This window comes from Engystomops pustulosus, chromosome 1, assembly GCF_040894005.1.
Source record: "Engystomops pustulosus chromosome 1, aEngPut4.maternal, whole genome shotgun sequence".
Classification (NCBI taxonomy): Eukaryota; Metazoa; Chordata; class Amphibia; order Anura; family Leptodactylidae; genus Engystomops; species Engystomops pustulosus.
In genome coordinates, this window is record NC_092411.1 from 238,486,695 (window position 1) to 238,503,483 (window position 16,789).

At 40.6% G+C, this 16,789-nt stretch overlaps 1 protein-coding gene across 1 annotated transcript in view; it reads left to right on the plus strand.

Annotated features, from left to right (window-relative positions):
• Positions 1 to 7,923: 7,923 nt before the first annotated feature.
• FREM3 (FRAS1 related extracellular matrix 3) overlaps positions 7,924 to 16,789 on the plus strand; it is a 56,770-nt gene continuing 47,904 nt past the window's right edge. The window contains exons 1-2 of the mRNA XM_072122004.1: positions 7,924 to 13,003; positions 14,775 to 14,864. Of these exons, the coding sequence (XP_071978105.1) occupies positions 7,978 to 13,003; positions 14,775 to 14,864 (5,116 nt within the window). The 5' untranslated portion in view covers positions 7,924 to 7,977. The remainder of the gene's footprint in view (positions 13,004 to 14,774; positions 14,865 to 16,789) is intronic.

A 16,789-nucleotide genomic window follows, 5' to 3' on the forward strand; every position in this document is an offset into this window, starting at 1 on the left:
GACCTATTTAGGATTTTTAAAAAATGTTACTTGCCCATTTTTACATGGAATAAACGGGTGCCTAAAGCTAAATATAAGTGTGACACAATATCTAGTGTATAATCACTAGAAATGCCTTAGTATAGGCATCCGGCCTCTCCAACTATAATAGCCAAACCAACAAAGAAAAGAAAAGAAAGAAATGTCATAATATAGTTAACTGAAATATCAGAATGAAACCACAGATGGCAGCGTCGGCTCCAGGTTTCAGTAGGCCCATGGGCGACAGAGCCTCAGTGGGCCTCTTTGCAATGAACCAAGGTTGTGGCATTAAAAATTCAGAAACTAAAACGGTCTTCTGTTCCCTAATTTATCTCACCAAACAGCCCCCCCTCATGGTTATTTTATATAAGCCCCTCTCACACCCATGAATTCCTTATGTACACAGCCTTATGTGGGCCTCCAGCAGTTCTGGGCCCAGGCACTTGCCCAGGTATGTCCAGTGCTGACGCCGGCCCTGACAGATGGGACACAATGGCAGCGCTGCCCGTATCTGTGGGTTCATTCTGAAACATTTGACATGTTTTTGATTAGATTGCTTTAATAACCATCCAATAAAGTTTATTTATTTTCTGTTCTTTGTTGACTTTCGATTAATCACAACATATATATTAGTGAAATACACATTGCCCTTCCCACCTTTGTCAGCCATAGCATCCCACCAGCAAACAAAGTAGCAAGTGTTAACATTTATTTGGTAACATGCCGATTTGACAAAAAAAAATGATATTGTTCTGCTACATTTCACCAGACAAAAATATGCAACATGATGATAATAGAAAGCTACAATATTTTATTATTTCACTTCTGCACTTCTGGACTGGAACAGGAGCTCAACTGGGACCTCTAGTGTTCTATACTGCAGCTGCAGCCACAGGATTCCTGGCGGCCGGTGTCTTATTTCCACTACTAAAGTATTCTGGTTATTTATAATTAAAAGAGAGGTTAAAGCAAAATCTACTTATCCATAACAACATCTATGGATTCCAAACCCTTGTTTTTCCTGCACTGTCCCTCCTGAATGGAGTTGCTGAATGTACTTTGTATTCCTAGATTGTGAAGTGGTGGAGGAGAAACAGTGAGTATAAAGGAAAAAAAATATATCTATATTTATTTATAAATAAATAGAAAAAAAGCAGCACTCCAGACGTCCAAGTCATGTGAAAAAAGTGGTCTTTTTATTCCATGTCAGGTAGCTACCTGACATGGAATAAAAAGACCACTTTTTTCACATGACTTGGACGTCTGGAGTGCTGCTTTTTTTCTATTTATTTATATACTTGGAGTCATAGTCCCGACTCAGTGAAGCGAGCACCCACCATTGTTTCCGTATAAAGTGTGCTGCCTGGACTTTCCTTTTTATATTTATTTATATATATATATATATATATATATATATATATATATATATATATATACACTCACCGGCCACTTTATTAGGTACACCTGTCCAACTGCTCGTTAACACTTAATTTCTAATCAGCCAATCACATGGCGGCAACTCAGTTCATTTAGGCATGTAGACATGGTCAAGACAATCTCCTGCAGTTCAAACCGAGCATCAGTATGGGGAAGAAAGGTGATTTGAGTGTCTTTGAACGTGGCATGGTTGTTGGTGCCAGAAGGGCTGGTGTGAGTATTTCTGAAACTGCTGATCTACTGGGATTTTCACGCACAACCATCACTAGGGTTTACAGAGAATGGTCCGAAAAAGAAAAAACATCCAGTGAGCGGCAGTTCTGTGGGCAGAAATGCCTTGTTGATGCCAGAGGTCAGAGGAGAATGGGCAGACTGGTTCGAGCTGATAGAAATGCAACAGTGACTCAAATCGCCACCTGTTACAACCAAGATAGGCAGAAGAGCATCTCTGAACGCACAGTACGTCGAACTTTGAGGCAGATGGGCTACAGCAGCAGAAGACCACACCGGGTGCCACTCCTTTCAGCTAAGAACAGGAAACTGAGGCTACAATTTGCACAAGCTCATCGAAATTGGACAGTAGAAGATTGGAAAAACGTTGTCTGGTCTGATGAGTCTCGATTTTTGCTGCGACATTCGGATGGTAGGGTCAGGATTTGGCGTCAACAACATCAAAGCATGGATCCATCCTGCCTTGTATCAACGGTTCAGGCTGGTGGTGGTGGTGTCATGGTGTGGGGAATATTTTCTTGGCACTCTTTGGGCCCCAATGTACCCAACATCTGATGGCTACTTTCAGCAGGATAATGCACCATGTCATAAAGCTGGAATCATCTCAGACTGGTTTCTTGAACATGACAATGAGGTCACTGTACTCAAATGGCCTCCACAGTCACCAGATCTCAATCCAATAGAGCATCTTTGGGATGTGGTGGAACGGGAGATTCGCATCATGGATGTGCAGCCGACAAATCTGCGGCAACTGTGTGATGCCATCATGTCAATATGGACCAAAATCTCTGAGAAATGCTTCCAGCACCTTGTTGAATCTATGCCACGAAGAATTGAGGCAGTTCTGAAGGCAAAAGGGGGTCCAACCCGTTACTAGCATGGTGTACCTAATAAAGTGGCCGGTGAGTATATATATACATACATACATATTAAAGCGATCACAGCAACCGCAGGTATTCTGAAATTTCTTTGCAATCTTACTAGTGGGTAGCTTTTCTTGTCCACTGGGGTATATTCATGTCAGGTATTTATGACATATCCGTAACATATATTATAGATGCATGATAGATGCACGTCCCGCATGCGCTGACACTCTCCATTCAGCTCGTCTGCAGGAAAGGGAAACTATTCTGGTAAAGAATTAGCATCGGGGTCCAACAACTTCAAGTTAGGCCTCTGCCCCTTTAAATAAATTCTAACATATAACAACATGCATAGCTATACTATTATATTAAATGTCTAACCACTGTGTCTCCTACTGACTGCCAAAATGGGATATCCTGTTCCCATTTCACTTCCTAGCTTACTTAGGAAATTTTTAATTATAATAACGGTCAAGAATGTACCCTGCTGCTCCACTGCAGTTCTAGAATCTGAGCCCTATTTAAAGGAGCAAAAAATTTATATGGTTTGTGTAATGAAAAGTTATACAATTTTCCTATATCTTTTCTGTATCACAGTTTTCTAGGCCTCTGATTGCTGTCATTCTATAAGAAGCTTCACTGTTTACTTCCTGTGGATAAAACCTGGTCAACGGTCATGTGATGTCGCACAGGTGCACGGCTTGCTATACCACAGAGAGTCATCAGAGCTATGTGTTATAACGAACTGTGCACCTGTGTGACATCACATGACTATGGACTGGAGTTTATCCACAGGAAGTAAACACTGAAGCTTCCTGTAAGTAAACAGCAAGCAGAGATCTAGAAAACCATGAGGAAATGATACAGAAAGTATATTGGATAAATGTACAACTTTTCATTACACAAACAACATCAACTATTAGCTGAAAGTGACCAACCCCTTCCAGCTCTCCCTTCACTCATGTGATATGTGTAGAATAGGAGTACAGGCGGTCCCCTACTTAAGAACACTCGACTTACATACGACCCCTAGTTACATACAGACCTCTGGATATTGGTAATTTACTGTACTTTAGTCCTGGGCTACAATCATCAGCTGTAACAGTTATCAGAGGTGTCTGTAATGAAGCTTTAGTGTTAATATTGATTCTTATGACAACCCAACATTTTTAAAATCCAATTGTCACAGAGACCAAAAGAGTTCTGGCTGGGATTACAATGATAAAATATACAGTTCCGACTTACATACAAATTCAACTTAAGAACAAACCTACAGACCCTATCTTGTATGTAACCCGGGGACTGCCTGTACTGATTTCCCTTTCTGGGGAGTGATGGTGGTCTTATTTGTCACATCCCCACCCTTAATATTTATCATCTTATTTATGCCGTAGATCTACAAATTTTTTGCTTGAAACGCCCCATGTGACGTTTAGTTCTTAGAGCGCTGATTTATTCTACATCGAATTAAAAGACATCAAGGAAAGAACATGTAAGAAGCAGCTGAACAGTAGGGGACATTTCAATGACTTGTATTTATCACTCCTTCATTTTGGGAGAGGAGGGGGAATTGAACATTCATAGATAAAGGGTAACTGTGGCACTTCAGCAGCACATCCTCTCCTGGCCACTGTGCACACACACAGACCAGGCCGAACACAATAAAAGCTTTCAGCTAGAATCTTTTAAAGTCCAAAGTATATTTAATGGCTACGTAGCTGTGTGAAGATGCTGTTTGATCTGGAGGGCTATTATACCTTCATAACAAGGCTCCTGTTCTAATCTATCAGACAATCAAAGGAGCTTTTTCATATGTCAGCTCCTTGGGACTTTAAGGTAGTCATTTCTTATTAACTGAATGTGTATCATTTGCTGTGCCTGTTACTTGTAATAATATCCAGCAGAGGACTTTCTATATGGTCATCCCTATTACTTTTTTCATATCAAAAATCAATTTAGTTTAGAAAAACTGAAATCTACATCTTTAATTCCTAAATTCAAAACTGTATTGCCAAATTACATTTAATTTTTAGTAAAGTTTTAGCAAAAGACTTAATCACAGGAATGGGTGTCCTTTTTCCCAAATGAGAGACTTCCAGTCCAATCTCTTCTTTATGGCAATGCCAGTAATAGCTGAGCGATACAGATTGCTATATCCAGCAGTCCCGTAGACACGGAATGGAGTCCTGTCAGCACAATGAGATTCCCATACTCCATTGATAAGATTACAATAACCTAATAGGATTACAAACCATTATAGCCTGATATTTCAACCATTCTCACTTCCACCTATTCCATACTTGTTAAAGATAGATAGATAGATAGATAGATAGATAGATAGATAGATAAACAACATTTGAAAAGTCCAGCAGCACCAAGATTGCCAAGTAACTTTGTGGGTGCAAACCTTAATATCCTGGTCTTGACACACCAGATGAATATATAGAAGAAAAAAATGAGACTGCACTCCAAGGTAAAATGTGAAAAAACGGGTGGGAGCTTTATTAGCCCAAGTGCAACGTTTCAGACCCTGTTCAGGATCCTTTTTCAGGCTTGAAAGAGGATCCTGAACAGGGTCTGAAACGTTGCCTTGAAAAAGGATTTTACCTTGGAGTGCAGTCTCATTTTTTTCTTGGATATATTCGTCTGGTGTGTCAAGACCAGGATATTGGGGTTGGCACCCACAAAGTTACTTGGCAATCTTGGTGCTGCTGGACTTTTCACATTTTACCTTAGAGTGCAGTCTCATTTTTTTCTTGGATAGATAGCTAGATAGAGAGATAGATAACCAGTCAGAGTCCAGTAAATATCAATTCAAAGAAAATGGCACACCAAAGTTTTTTTCACTATTTTGGAGTGCTGCCATTTTCTTTGAATAGATAGATAGATAGATAGATACAGAGATAGATAGATACAGAGATAGAAAGATACAGAGATAGATAGATAGATAGATAGATAGATAGATAGATAGATAGATAGATAGATAGATACAGAGATAGATAGATACAGAGATAGAAAGATACAGAGATAGATAGATAGATAGATAGATAGATAGATAGATAGATAGATAGATAGATAGATAGATAGATAGATAGATAGATAGATAGATACAGAGATAGATACAGAGATAGATAGATAGATAGATAGATAGATAGATAGATAGATAGATAGATAGATAGATAGATAGATAGATAGATAGATAGATACAGAGATAGATAGATAGATAGATAGATAGATAGATAGATAGATAGATAGATAGATAGATAGATACATAGATAGATAGATAGATAGATAGATAGATAGATACAGAGATAGATAGATAGATAGATAGATAGATAGATAGATAGATAGATAGATAGATAGATAGATAGATAGATAGATAGATAGATAGATACAGAGATAGATAGATAGATAGATAGATAGATAGATAGATAGATAGACAGGTAGATAGATAGATAGATAGATAGATAGATAGACAGGTAGATAGATAGGTAGATAGATAGATAGATACAGAGATAGATAGATAGATAGATAGATAGATAGATAGATAGATAGATAGATAGATAGATACAGAGATAGATAGATAGATAGATAGATAGATAGATAGATAGATAGATAGATAGATAGATACAGAGATAGATACAGAGATAGATACAGAGATAGATAGATAGATAGATAGATAGATACAGAGATAGATAGATAGATAGATAGATAGATAGATAGATAGATAGATAGATAGATAGGTAGATAGATAGATAGATAGATAGATAGATAGATAGATAGATAGATAGATAGATAGATAGATAGATACAGAGATAGATACAGAGATAGATAGATAGATAGATAGATAGATAGATAGATAGATAGATAGATAGATAGATAGATAGCTGAACAACAGCCGAAAGTTGCGGGAGGTGGAATAAACACCAAAGTTTTTTTCACTATTTTGGAGTGCTGCCATTTTCTTTGAATAGATAGATAGATAGATAGATAGATAGATAGATAGATAGATAGATATAGAGATACATAGGTAGATAGATACAGAGATAGAGATAGGTAGAAAGATAGATAAATAGATAGATAGATAGATAGATAGATAGATAGATAGATACAGAGATAGATAGATACAGAGATAGATAGATAGATAGATAGATAGATAGATAGATAGATAGATAGATAGATAGATAGATAGATAGATAGATAGATAGATACAGAGATAGATACAGAGATAGATACAGAGATAGATAGATAGATAGATAGATAGATAGATACAGAGATAGATAGATATTTCATACATTTCTATGATACAAATATTAGATATATTACTAAAATGCAGAGAATAGCTACATGTGTGTGCAATACAGATGTTTTACTGGGCCATAAAGATGTGTGTAGTACAGAGATACATGCTCAATACATTTGAATTTAAGATGTGTTTGATACAGATACTGCATTAGATATATTGGTGTGTAGTACGGCTAGAAGTTGCAAGGATGTCAAATGCATATTAGATTTATTGCCCACTGTCACCTCTGGTGAAGCTCTCTGGATTCTGGAAATTTACTGAACTTTAATCCCAGGCTGCAATGATCAGCTGTTAGGTGCCTGTAATAAAGTGATATTGTTAAGACTTGTTCCCAATACAACCCAAAATGTTTAAAATCTTATTGTCACAGGGAACAAAAAATTTGACCAGAGTTAAAATTACTCAATATATCTATTCTGACTCACATACAAATTCAAGTTAAGAACAAACCCAAAGACCCTATCTTGTAACCCGGGGACTATATATTATCTTTGTAACCCAGATATTATATACATTGATGTGGAATACAGATATTCGATACATCTGTTATACGTGTATCATTAGATGAATCTGATACTGATAGTAGATACAGCAATTAGATACATGTATCTGACACAGATATTATATACATTGATGTGGCATACAGATATTTGATCCATCTGTTATACGTGTATCATTAGATGAATCTGATACTGAGATTAGATACAGCTATTAGTTACATGTATCTGACCAGATATTATATACATTGCTGTGTCATTCAGATATAAGATACATTAGTGTTTTATAAACATATTACATACATTTTTTATTATGTGTGATATAGATATCAGCTATATTTACATAGTACAGATTATTATTATTCAGACTGCATTTTATTACATGGTGCTCAGGCTTGCTTTCAGGCTCATATATGGCATGTTGCTGTACAGGGGGCTGCATGGTCAGAGAGGGGGCTGCACCATGCACATTAGGGGAGGATCATGCATCCCCTCCCAGCTGTAATACTACCTGCACACCTTACACTTGTAGTCATCTTCCAGCAGAGAGATCCTGTGTCCTGACATCACCTGCAGCTCCATCCTGGACTGTCTATCTGCACGCCCTGCACAGGGCAGGATCATGGCTTGCTGGCTGCAGACCCCTGAGCCTCACAGAAGACCCCCGCTCCTCCTCTACTTCTTCCTGGTGACTCTCCTCTCCTGGGCACAAGCTCAGCCTGAACCTCGATCTCTGCACTCAGGAGATGTCCTAGCGAGCAGCCGAGCAGTCCGGGTCCCCTTTGGCAGATCCGTATTTGTGGACCCAGTAGAAGACCTTGTCCTGCACGTGCAGCCTGGAGACAAGTGCGTTGTGAATGTGCTGGACAATGACCCCCTGTCTCAGAGACCCGGAGCCCTGACACCTAAGAAGTTCCCCTGTGACTTTGGACAAGGAGAGGTGCGATACACTCACCTGGGTTCCCGTAGCCCCCAAAGGGACAGGGTCAGACTGCAGCTTAGATACGACTCTCCCACTGAGACCCTCATTGTGCCCTTTGTCCTGGAGGTGGAGGTGATATTCCAGCAACTGGACATCGTGACTCGCAATTTACCCCTAGTGGTGGAGAAGATCCATGGACTCAGTGTCCCCATCGATAAGAAAGTTCTTGGTTTCTCCTTTGATCCTGCTAAGGAGTCCTGCAGAATTCTTCCACTTCTTGGCACAGGTGGACTACCAAGGTATGGTCACTTAGTCAACATAAACTCTAGCCACCAGCAAGGCATTGACTGTCATACTTTCACCAGTTCTGGATTCCAATATCTTCACACAGCCCCTCATAACTCCCCAAACAGAGATTATCTACCGATGAGGGTGGATCTTACTAGTTCAAACGGGGTAACAAGGCAAGAACACTTCCACTTGACTGTCAGAATTAAAGAAGGGGTTGAGAACACCCCTCCTAGACCCAGCTTTGTGTCTATGCTTATGATGGAAGTTGACCAATTTGTATTGACTGCTCTGACTCCAGAAATGTTGGCAGCAGAGGATTTAGAATCTGATCCTGGGGATCTTATCTTTAACGTGACAAGCTCTTTAGACTCAGAATCCTCTGGGTACCTGGTAAGCACAGATGACCAGAACTTACCCATAACTTCTTTTTATCAAAAAGATTTAACTGATTTTAGGATTGCCTATCAGCCACCATCAAGTGAATCCTGGCTGGAAAGGATTCTGCAGTTGGAGATGCAGGTGATTGACACAGAAGGAGCCTCTTCTGAAACCTTTGCTTTCATGATTGTGGTGAAGCCAATGAACACACTTGCTCCCCTTGCTACCCGCAATGCTGGACTGTGGCTTCTAGAGGGTCAGTCAAGACCTTTGTCTGGTCCCGGGTCTGGAATGAACAATCTGGTGCTCAGTGATGAAGATAACCTAGAAGAGGTAAAAGTGAGTGTGGTGGGGGGACTCAAACATGGTCATTTAGTCCTGGCACATGGGACTGATATTGCTCACAGTGATGGAAATGGCTTCACCTTTACTCCACAAGAGCTGCATTCTGGACTTGTCATTTACCAGCATGACGGTAGTGACACTTACAGTGATAATCTGATTCTGAGACTGGATGATGGAAAACACCAGGTAGAACTACTGTACCCTATCACAGTGTCTCCTACAGATGATGAACCACCAGTTCTCAATGCCAACACTGGACTCAGCCTAGCAGAGAAAAGCATAGCTCTCATCTCCCCATTCATGCTCAGTGCTACAGATATTGATTCAGAAGATGCCACCATTCTGTTTGTGTTACAAGAACCTCTTAGTCATTTAGGAGAACTATTACTCAGACAAAGTGAAATCCCTCCTGAAGGTGAGGATTGGAAATACCTTCCCCAGGAACAACTCTATGAAAAGGTGGTAAGTGAATGGTACCAAAAAGACATTGTAGATGGAAAGCTTTACTATAGACATGTGGGGCCACACAGCGCTGAGACCGTGCTAGACCGTGTGCTGTTCATGGTGCTGGATGATAATGATCCACCCAACCAGTCTGGACTGCAGGTCTTCACTGTGCGAATAGAGCCTGTAGATGACATTCCCCCTGAATTATTCCAAGGGACAACTTTACATATGACTGTCAAAGAATATGAGATAACCCCTTTCAAAAGAAAGCACCTTCGCTACACAGATATGGACACAGATGATAGAAATCTCAAGTACACCATACACAGTCATCCAAGAGACACTGACCCTAACCACCCAGTCCTGATTGGTCATTTAGTGTTAACTGACCTGCCAGATGTTAAGGTGACATCCTTTACTCAAGCCCAAATTAATCATCACAAGATTTCATATAGACCTCCAGAAAAGGAACTGGGAATTGTTGCAAAAGTTTTACAGTTTAACTTTACTGTAGAAGATGCTTCAGGCAATTCTGTAGAAGGTACTTTTACTATATTTTTGCAACCTGTGGATAACAAACCACCAGAAATCATTAATACGGGCTTTACTGTCCAAGAGAGAGGTTCATTCATATTTACCAAAACTGAACTCGATGCAACAGATGTGGACACTGACATTAATAACATTATGTTCAGCCTCTCCCAAGCCCCAGGTCATGGTCAATTGCAATACCAAGGTGGGACAATGTCATTGGGAGAATCATTTGGACTTCTTAATATAGAACAAGGTCACCTGACTTATGCCCATAATGGGGATGAATCTGATAGTGATTCCTTTTCTTTGGTAGTTAGTGATGGTATTCATGAAGTCCCTGTTACCGTAAAGATACATGTTAAGCCAGTAGATGATGAGGCCCCAACATTAATGCTTCCTGGTGGCCTTTTAGGATCTTCCTTAGAAGTACTTGAGAGGGGAAAAACTGAGATCACTACTAATGTTATTCAAGGCACTGATCCTGACACGGATGACCTAATGCTCACTTTTATTGTTGAAGACCCTCCTAGAAGAGGGGAAATATTGGTAAATGGTGTCCCTGCTGAGAGATTCACTCAACAAGATCTCCTTAATGGAGATGTCATGTATGCACATACATTTGGAGAGATAGGTCTTCAGAAACAGCAGGATTTCTTTAACTTAACTATGTCAGACCTTTCAGATGAATGGGTGATAGGAGGAAACAAAGTCCAGGGTGTAACAGTACATGTCACCATTCTACCAGTTGACAGTGAACCCCCTGTAGTAAAATTGGGAGAACAATTTTCGGTATTAGAAGGTGGTAAAAATGTGGTAATGCCTGAAAACCTTGATGCAGAAGACGCTGATACACCAAAAGATGAATTATTGTGTACAATTATTGTCCAACCCACATCTGGATATGTAGAGAACATCTCCCCTGCCCCTGGCTCTGAGAAGTCCAGATCTGGGATTCCTATTAGTGCATTCACTATAAGAGATATCCGTCTTAGTCATATATATTATGTTCAGAGTATTCATCAGGAAGTAGAGCCCATAGAAGATAGGTTTACTTTCCGCTGCTCTGATGGTATCAGCTCTTCTAAGCCTCTCTTTTTTTCTATTGTCATAATCCCAACCAATGATGAGAAACCAGAACTTTTCACTCGGGAGTTCATTGTTATGGAAGGGATGAGTCTTGTGATTGACACTCCCATTCTCAATGCTGCTGATGCTGATCAACCTGCAGATGAGCTTCTCTTCATTATTACTAACCCCCCATTACATGGTAGAGTAGTTATGCAGCAAAGCAACTCTCTTGTCACTAACTTTACCCTGGAAGACATAAAGGAGAGCTCTAGTGTTGTTTATGAACATGATGACTCTGAGACCAAGGAGGACACTTTTACTATTCTTCTAACCGATGGAGAACACAGCGTAGAAAAGAAAATTCTTGTAATGATCATTCCTGTGGATGATGAGACACCAAGAATGACAATCAATGATGGACTAGAAATTGAAATAGGAGAAACCAAGTTAATTACAAACAAAGAGCTAAAAGCCACGGATTTAGATTCAGATGATAAGTCTCTAACTTATGTCATCCAGTTTGGGCCAAACCAAGGGCTGCTGCAACGCCTTGCCCTTGATGGGACAATCCTGGGGAACATCACAATAGGAATGAATTTCACACAGGATGAAATTGACAAACAACTTATCCAGTATACTCACACAGGCCAAGAAGGTATAAGGGACCTTATAAAGTTTGATATTACGGATGGCATTAACCCCTTCATTGACAGGTACTTTTACATTAGTATTGGTAGCATTGATATTGTATTCCCAGATGTAATTAACAAAGGTGTCACGCTAAAAGAAGGAGGAAAGGTAACACTGACTACGGATCTGCTAAGCACAAGTGATATCAACAGTCCAGATGAGAACTTAAGGTTCAGCATCACTAGAGCACCAAGTCGTGGGCATTTAGAGTGTACAGATCAGCCTGGGGTTCCTATCACAACCTTTACCCAACTCCAGCTGGCAGGGAACAAGGTCTATTATATTCATACCTCCGAGGATGAGGTCAAGATGGACAGCTTTGAGTTTGAAGTTACAGATGGCTACAATCCTGTGTTTCGTACATTCAGGGTTTCAATAACTGATGTGGACAATAAGAAACCATTTCTTTCAATCCATGACTTGGCTGTAAATGAAGGAGAAAATAAACTTATCACTCCCTTTGAACTAAATGCAGAGGATATAGACACTCCTGATCACTTATTGAGATTTACTATCACTCAGGTACCAGTACATGGTAACATTCTGTTTAACAATAGTCGTCCGGTAACTACTTTTACCAAGCAAGACCTGAACGAGAATCTGATCAGTTATAGACATGATGGTAGTGAATCTAATGAAGATAGTTTCTCTTTCACTATAACTGATGGGACGCACACTGAATTTTATGTATTCCCTGATATAACACTTGAGACACGAAAACCCCAAATGCTAAAAATCAGAATAAATTCACTAGATAATGGTATTCCTCAAATTGCTGTCAATAAAGGAGCTGCCACATTAAGAATGCTTCCTTCCGGACATCTTGGATTTCTTATTACTAGTAAATCTCTGAAAGCAGAAGACAGAGACAGCCCAAATAAATTGCTGAAATACAGAGTCATCGAAGGTCCAAAGCATGGAGTTATCGTTAACATGGTACATGGCGATGGCACAGCAAGAACATTTACACAAGGTAAGTACCAAAAAAGTCATTATTTTAATGTAACAGATTTTTTTTAAAGGAAATCTACCATGAGAATCAAGCATCGATAAACCAGGGGCTGGTTATCTGGTAATATGTGTTATCCATGGCCTCCTTCCTTTTAAAATCAACTTTTAAAACTATGCTAATGAGCCTGAGGGGCTCTGGTGGGTGAACATGTCTGCCCCCTCCCACTGCTCTCTTCCTCCTCCCTCTGCCTTTGTAATCTAGCAGCAGAGGGAGGGGAGACCTGTTCTGCTCATTGTAACAGCAAGTGAAAAGACATCACTGATGGGCTCTGGAAACACCCACCTGAGCCCCTCAGACTCATTAGCACAATTTTAAACATTTATTTTAGAAGGAAGGAGGCCATGGACAACAAATATGAGATTACCACAGTCACAATGCCTGGATTAATGAGTGTTTATCATGATGGATTTTGATGGTAGAATTTCTTTAAATAGCCATTCATACCATACTGACAAGACTTACAATATCCTTAAGGATAAGTCAATAATAGTTCCAAAACCTAGGCACTAAGCTGAAAATTTGTTTTTAGGAGGGTGTAAAAGTTGGAAGTGACAGCTCCATACACTAAGCACTACACTACACAGATAAGCTCTATTCCATGTGAATGGGAGCTGAGCTGCAAACCTCAACCAGGCCACTGCACAGTGTATGGAGCTGTCTGCTTCTGAATTGATATACTCTCTAAGAATCCCATTGATCTTGAATTACTGACCTATCCAAAGCATGGATTATTACTTGTCAGTCTTGGACATTCCCTTTCATCAATTGATACAATTGTTGAGTGGAGAATGAGTGGATGTTGAGAGGAAGTGAAAGATTGAGTGGTTGTTGCCCTGTAAGTAAAAGACCATTGGGGCCTAGTAAGTATTGAAACAGGAGCAGTGAGGAGTAGTAAGGTGTGTATTACTTGTTTTATGTTTTGAGTTTAAAGGGGTTGTCCAAGGTCTCTGAAAAACACATATGTGGCTGGTGGGGCTGCCTAAAAAATAAAGCTCTGCTGTCCCTCCTCATGTCCCTCACCACCGTCTCTTGGGGTTTGTTTACAGGGGCATGAAAGCTGCACTCAAGACCAGATTCTGGCCGGCCAGACACACCCACCAGGCACCATTTCCAGTGCTGTATCATGCGCTGAGATATGTAATCGGGTAGGCGTTGCCAGCAACCTCATCCGGAAGCTGGTCTGTGCCCCTTTAAACAAACAGGCACAGCCTGAAGAGAAGGTGCCACGGGACACCAGGAGTTTATTATTTAGGCAGCCCCCTGACCACAAATTTGTTTTTTATAGGTCTCGGACAGCCCCTTTAAAAAAAACCTTCCACGCCTCATGTCCCAAAGCCAAGATTATTGGGCCACTAGAAGTCCCCTCTGTAGCTTTAGTGCTTATGCATTGGAGCCACCCACTGTCCATTGGCAGGTCACTTCAGGCCCTAGTAGTGACTTCTGCATAAAAACACCTCATTTCTTAAGTCAGTCAGTCATGTTCCAGTTGGGCAGAGATCACAGATGAGGTTTTTGGTTCAGTAGTGACCTGTCATTGAAGTACATGTGGCTTCACAACAGAAGCAAGGAGATTACCAGCATTAATCCTGCGGGGGAATGGATAGGTAAAATGGCTTTTTAAAAATCAAGCAGCAAAGTGTTTAAGTTGAACAACCCCTTTAAACTAAGTCACTGATGTGTATTTATGGACTACTGCAGCATTTTATATATTATTCCCCTTCTACTTTAACAGCTGACATTGATGATGTCAAAGTCTGCTATGTCCTGAAGGAGGGTGAAAATGCTACAAGTGACTCCTTTCGCTTCTCAGTAGAAGATAACGGTAAGTCACTTTAATTCAGTGTGAGAGTTGCGGTGCTATTGAAGATGCACAGATTTTTTATGCTCATGACTTTGCACTCCCCAAACTCACAGCATATGTATGTTTGGCCTGGCATTTATTGGTTTTCAGTAGATCAACCTTTCGGAAGGGTGCCAACTTGACTGAGCACCAATGAAATTGATATTATGCATATTACAAACAGGCACTTTTATTGTTCAGGTATCTACGCCATATATACACAGTATTCACCAATGCCAACTATTATATGTGTATCTCCACTGTCACTTTCTGCTCGTGCCCAGGATGATCCTTTTTAGTGCCCCATATGCTTATTTGGCTCTTTAATGTCAGGTGGGTGGTCCAGGGGTGAAGCACACAGCCTACCCCATTTCCCTGACAGTAGAGATATTGACTCTTTTAACCATATCATATTAAAAACTAATAATTTTGACAGATTTTTTGGGAACGGTGGGGACTAGAGAGAATTCCTAATACACTAGAATCAGTGGATTGGTACCTATTAAATGAAGCAAAAAGTTGTGGTGAAAAGTCTACGTAATTTTTGAGAGTAGAGGCCTAAGCCAGTGGTGGTGAACCTATGGCACGGGTGCCAGAGGTGGCACTCAGAGCCCTTTCTGTGGGCACCCTGGCCATTGCCCCAGCACACCAGACAGGGCTCAAAGAATCTTCCTGCAGTTCTTAGCAACTTAAAAGAAGCTGCTTTCAGTCATATTTTGATACTTATTTCGCTACTTGGGACCGTCAGAAGTGGGAAAATGAGTGGACTGGGCCAAATTATCTTTGGAGGACCTCCTGCTGGCCCCACAATTTTCTCTGTACAGAGGGACACTGGAAAGAAGCTAGAATGATGAAAATGTTCCATCTTTCTACTGTGTTGCTGTCCACAGGAGGCCAATATGATTGAAAGTTGTTGAACAGGGAGCAATAAGTTACTGCTTTAATTTTTGGTTGGCGCCTCGCGATAAATGAGGGGGGTTTTGGGTTGCAGTTTGGGCACTCGGCCGCTAAAAGGTTCGCCATTACTGCCCTAAGCAGTTTGAACATAGGGGTTTAAAATGCCAGACTTAAAACTCCCCCCAGTGGCGATCCAGGGCTCATACACAATAAGTGAATAGTGATTTAGTGAATATGGGTGCAAACTCCGCCAGTTTAAAAGTCTCGACCAGATCAGAACTGGCAAAGTTTGTTGCTATAGTCCCCACTGGAGATTATAGTAAATCTGAACGCCCGGTCCATCCTCCTCCTGCCCTGCTCCCCGCCTGGTCCCTTCCCCAATACGCCCATAGTGATGTGCGGGTCAGAAAAACTCTGAAACTGGGGAGGATATTCATATGGTTTATCTGCCAGAAAACTGGTGGATAAGCTATAATGAATACTCCCATTGTTTCCTATCTGCAGGCAACATGTTATACAGCAGGAGGAGCTGAGTAGATTGTACAAAGTGTCCTATCTGCAGGCACAATGCTATAGAACAGGAGGAGCTGAGGTAAAGATTTATCACGGCTTGTAGGTTTGAAAACAAGGGTACAAGCTGTGATGTAGTCACAATTGCCGGCACAGACACAGGAATTGCAACTAATCCCCCCTCTTCGCTGCTTTGGTGGGAAGTGGGTGGCAGCGGGCTGTGGAATGGGCCCCACACTTGTGCACCAGCTATAGGTTCAGGCACAGACTATAGCACAGCTCTACATCTGGCTGGACCTGACCTCAGTGTAGAACTGATACAAGAGGAGCAAGAAGAGCTGAGCAGATTTTACATTGTGTCCAATTTGCAGGCAGAGTGTTATAGAGCAGTAACAAGTTGAGCAGAACAGATTGTACATAGTGTCCTATTTGCAGGCAGAGTGTTATAGAGCAGTAAAAATCTGAGCAGAACAGATTGTACAGTGTCCTATTTGCAGGCA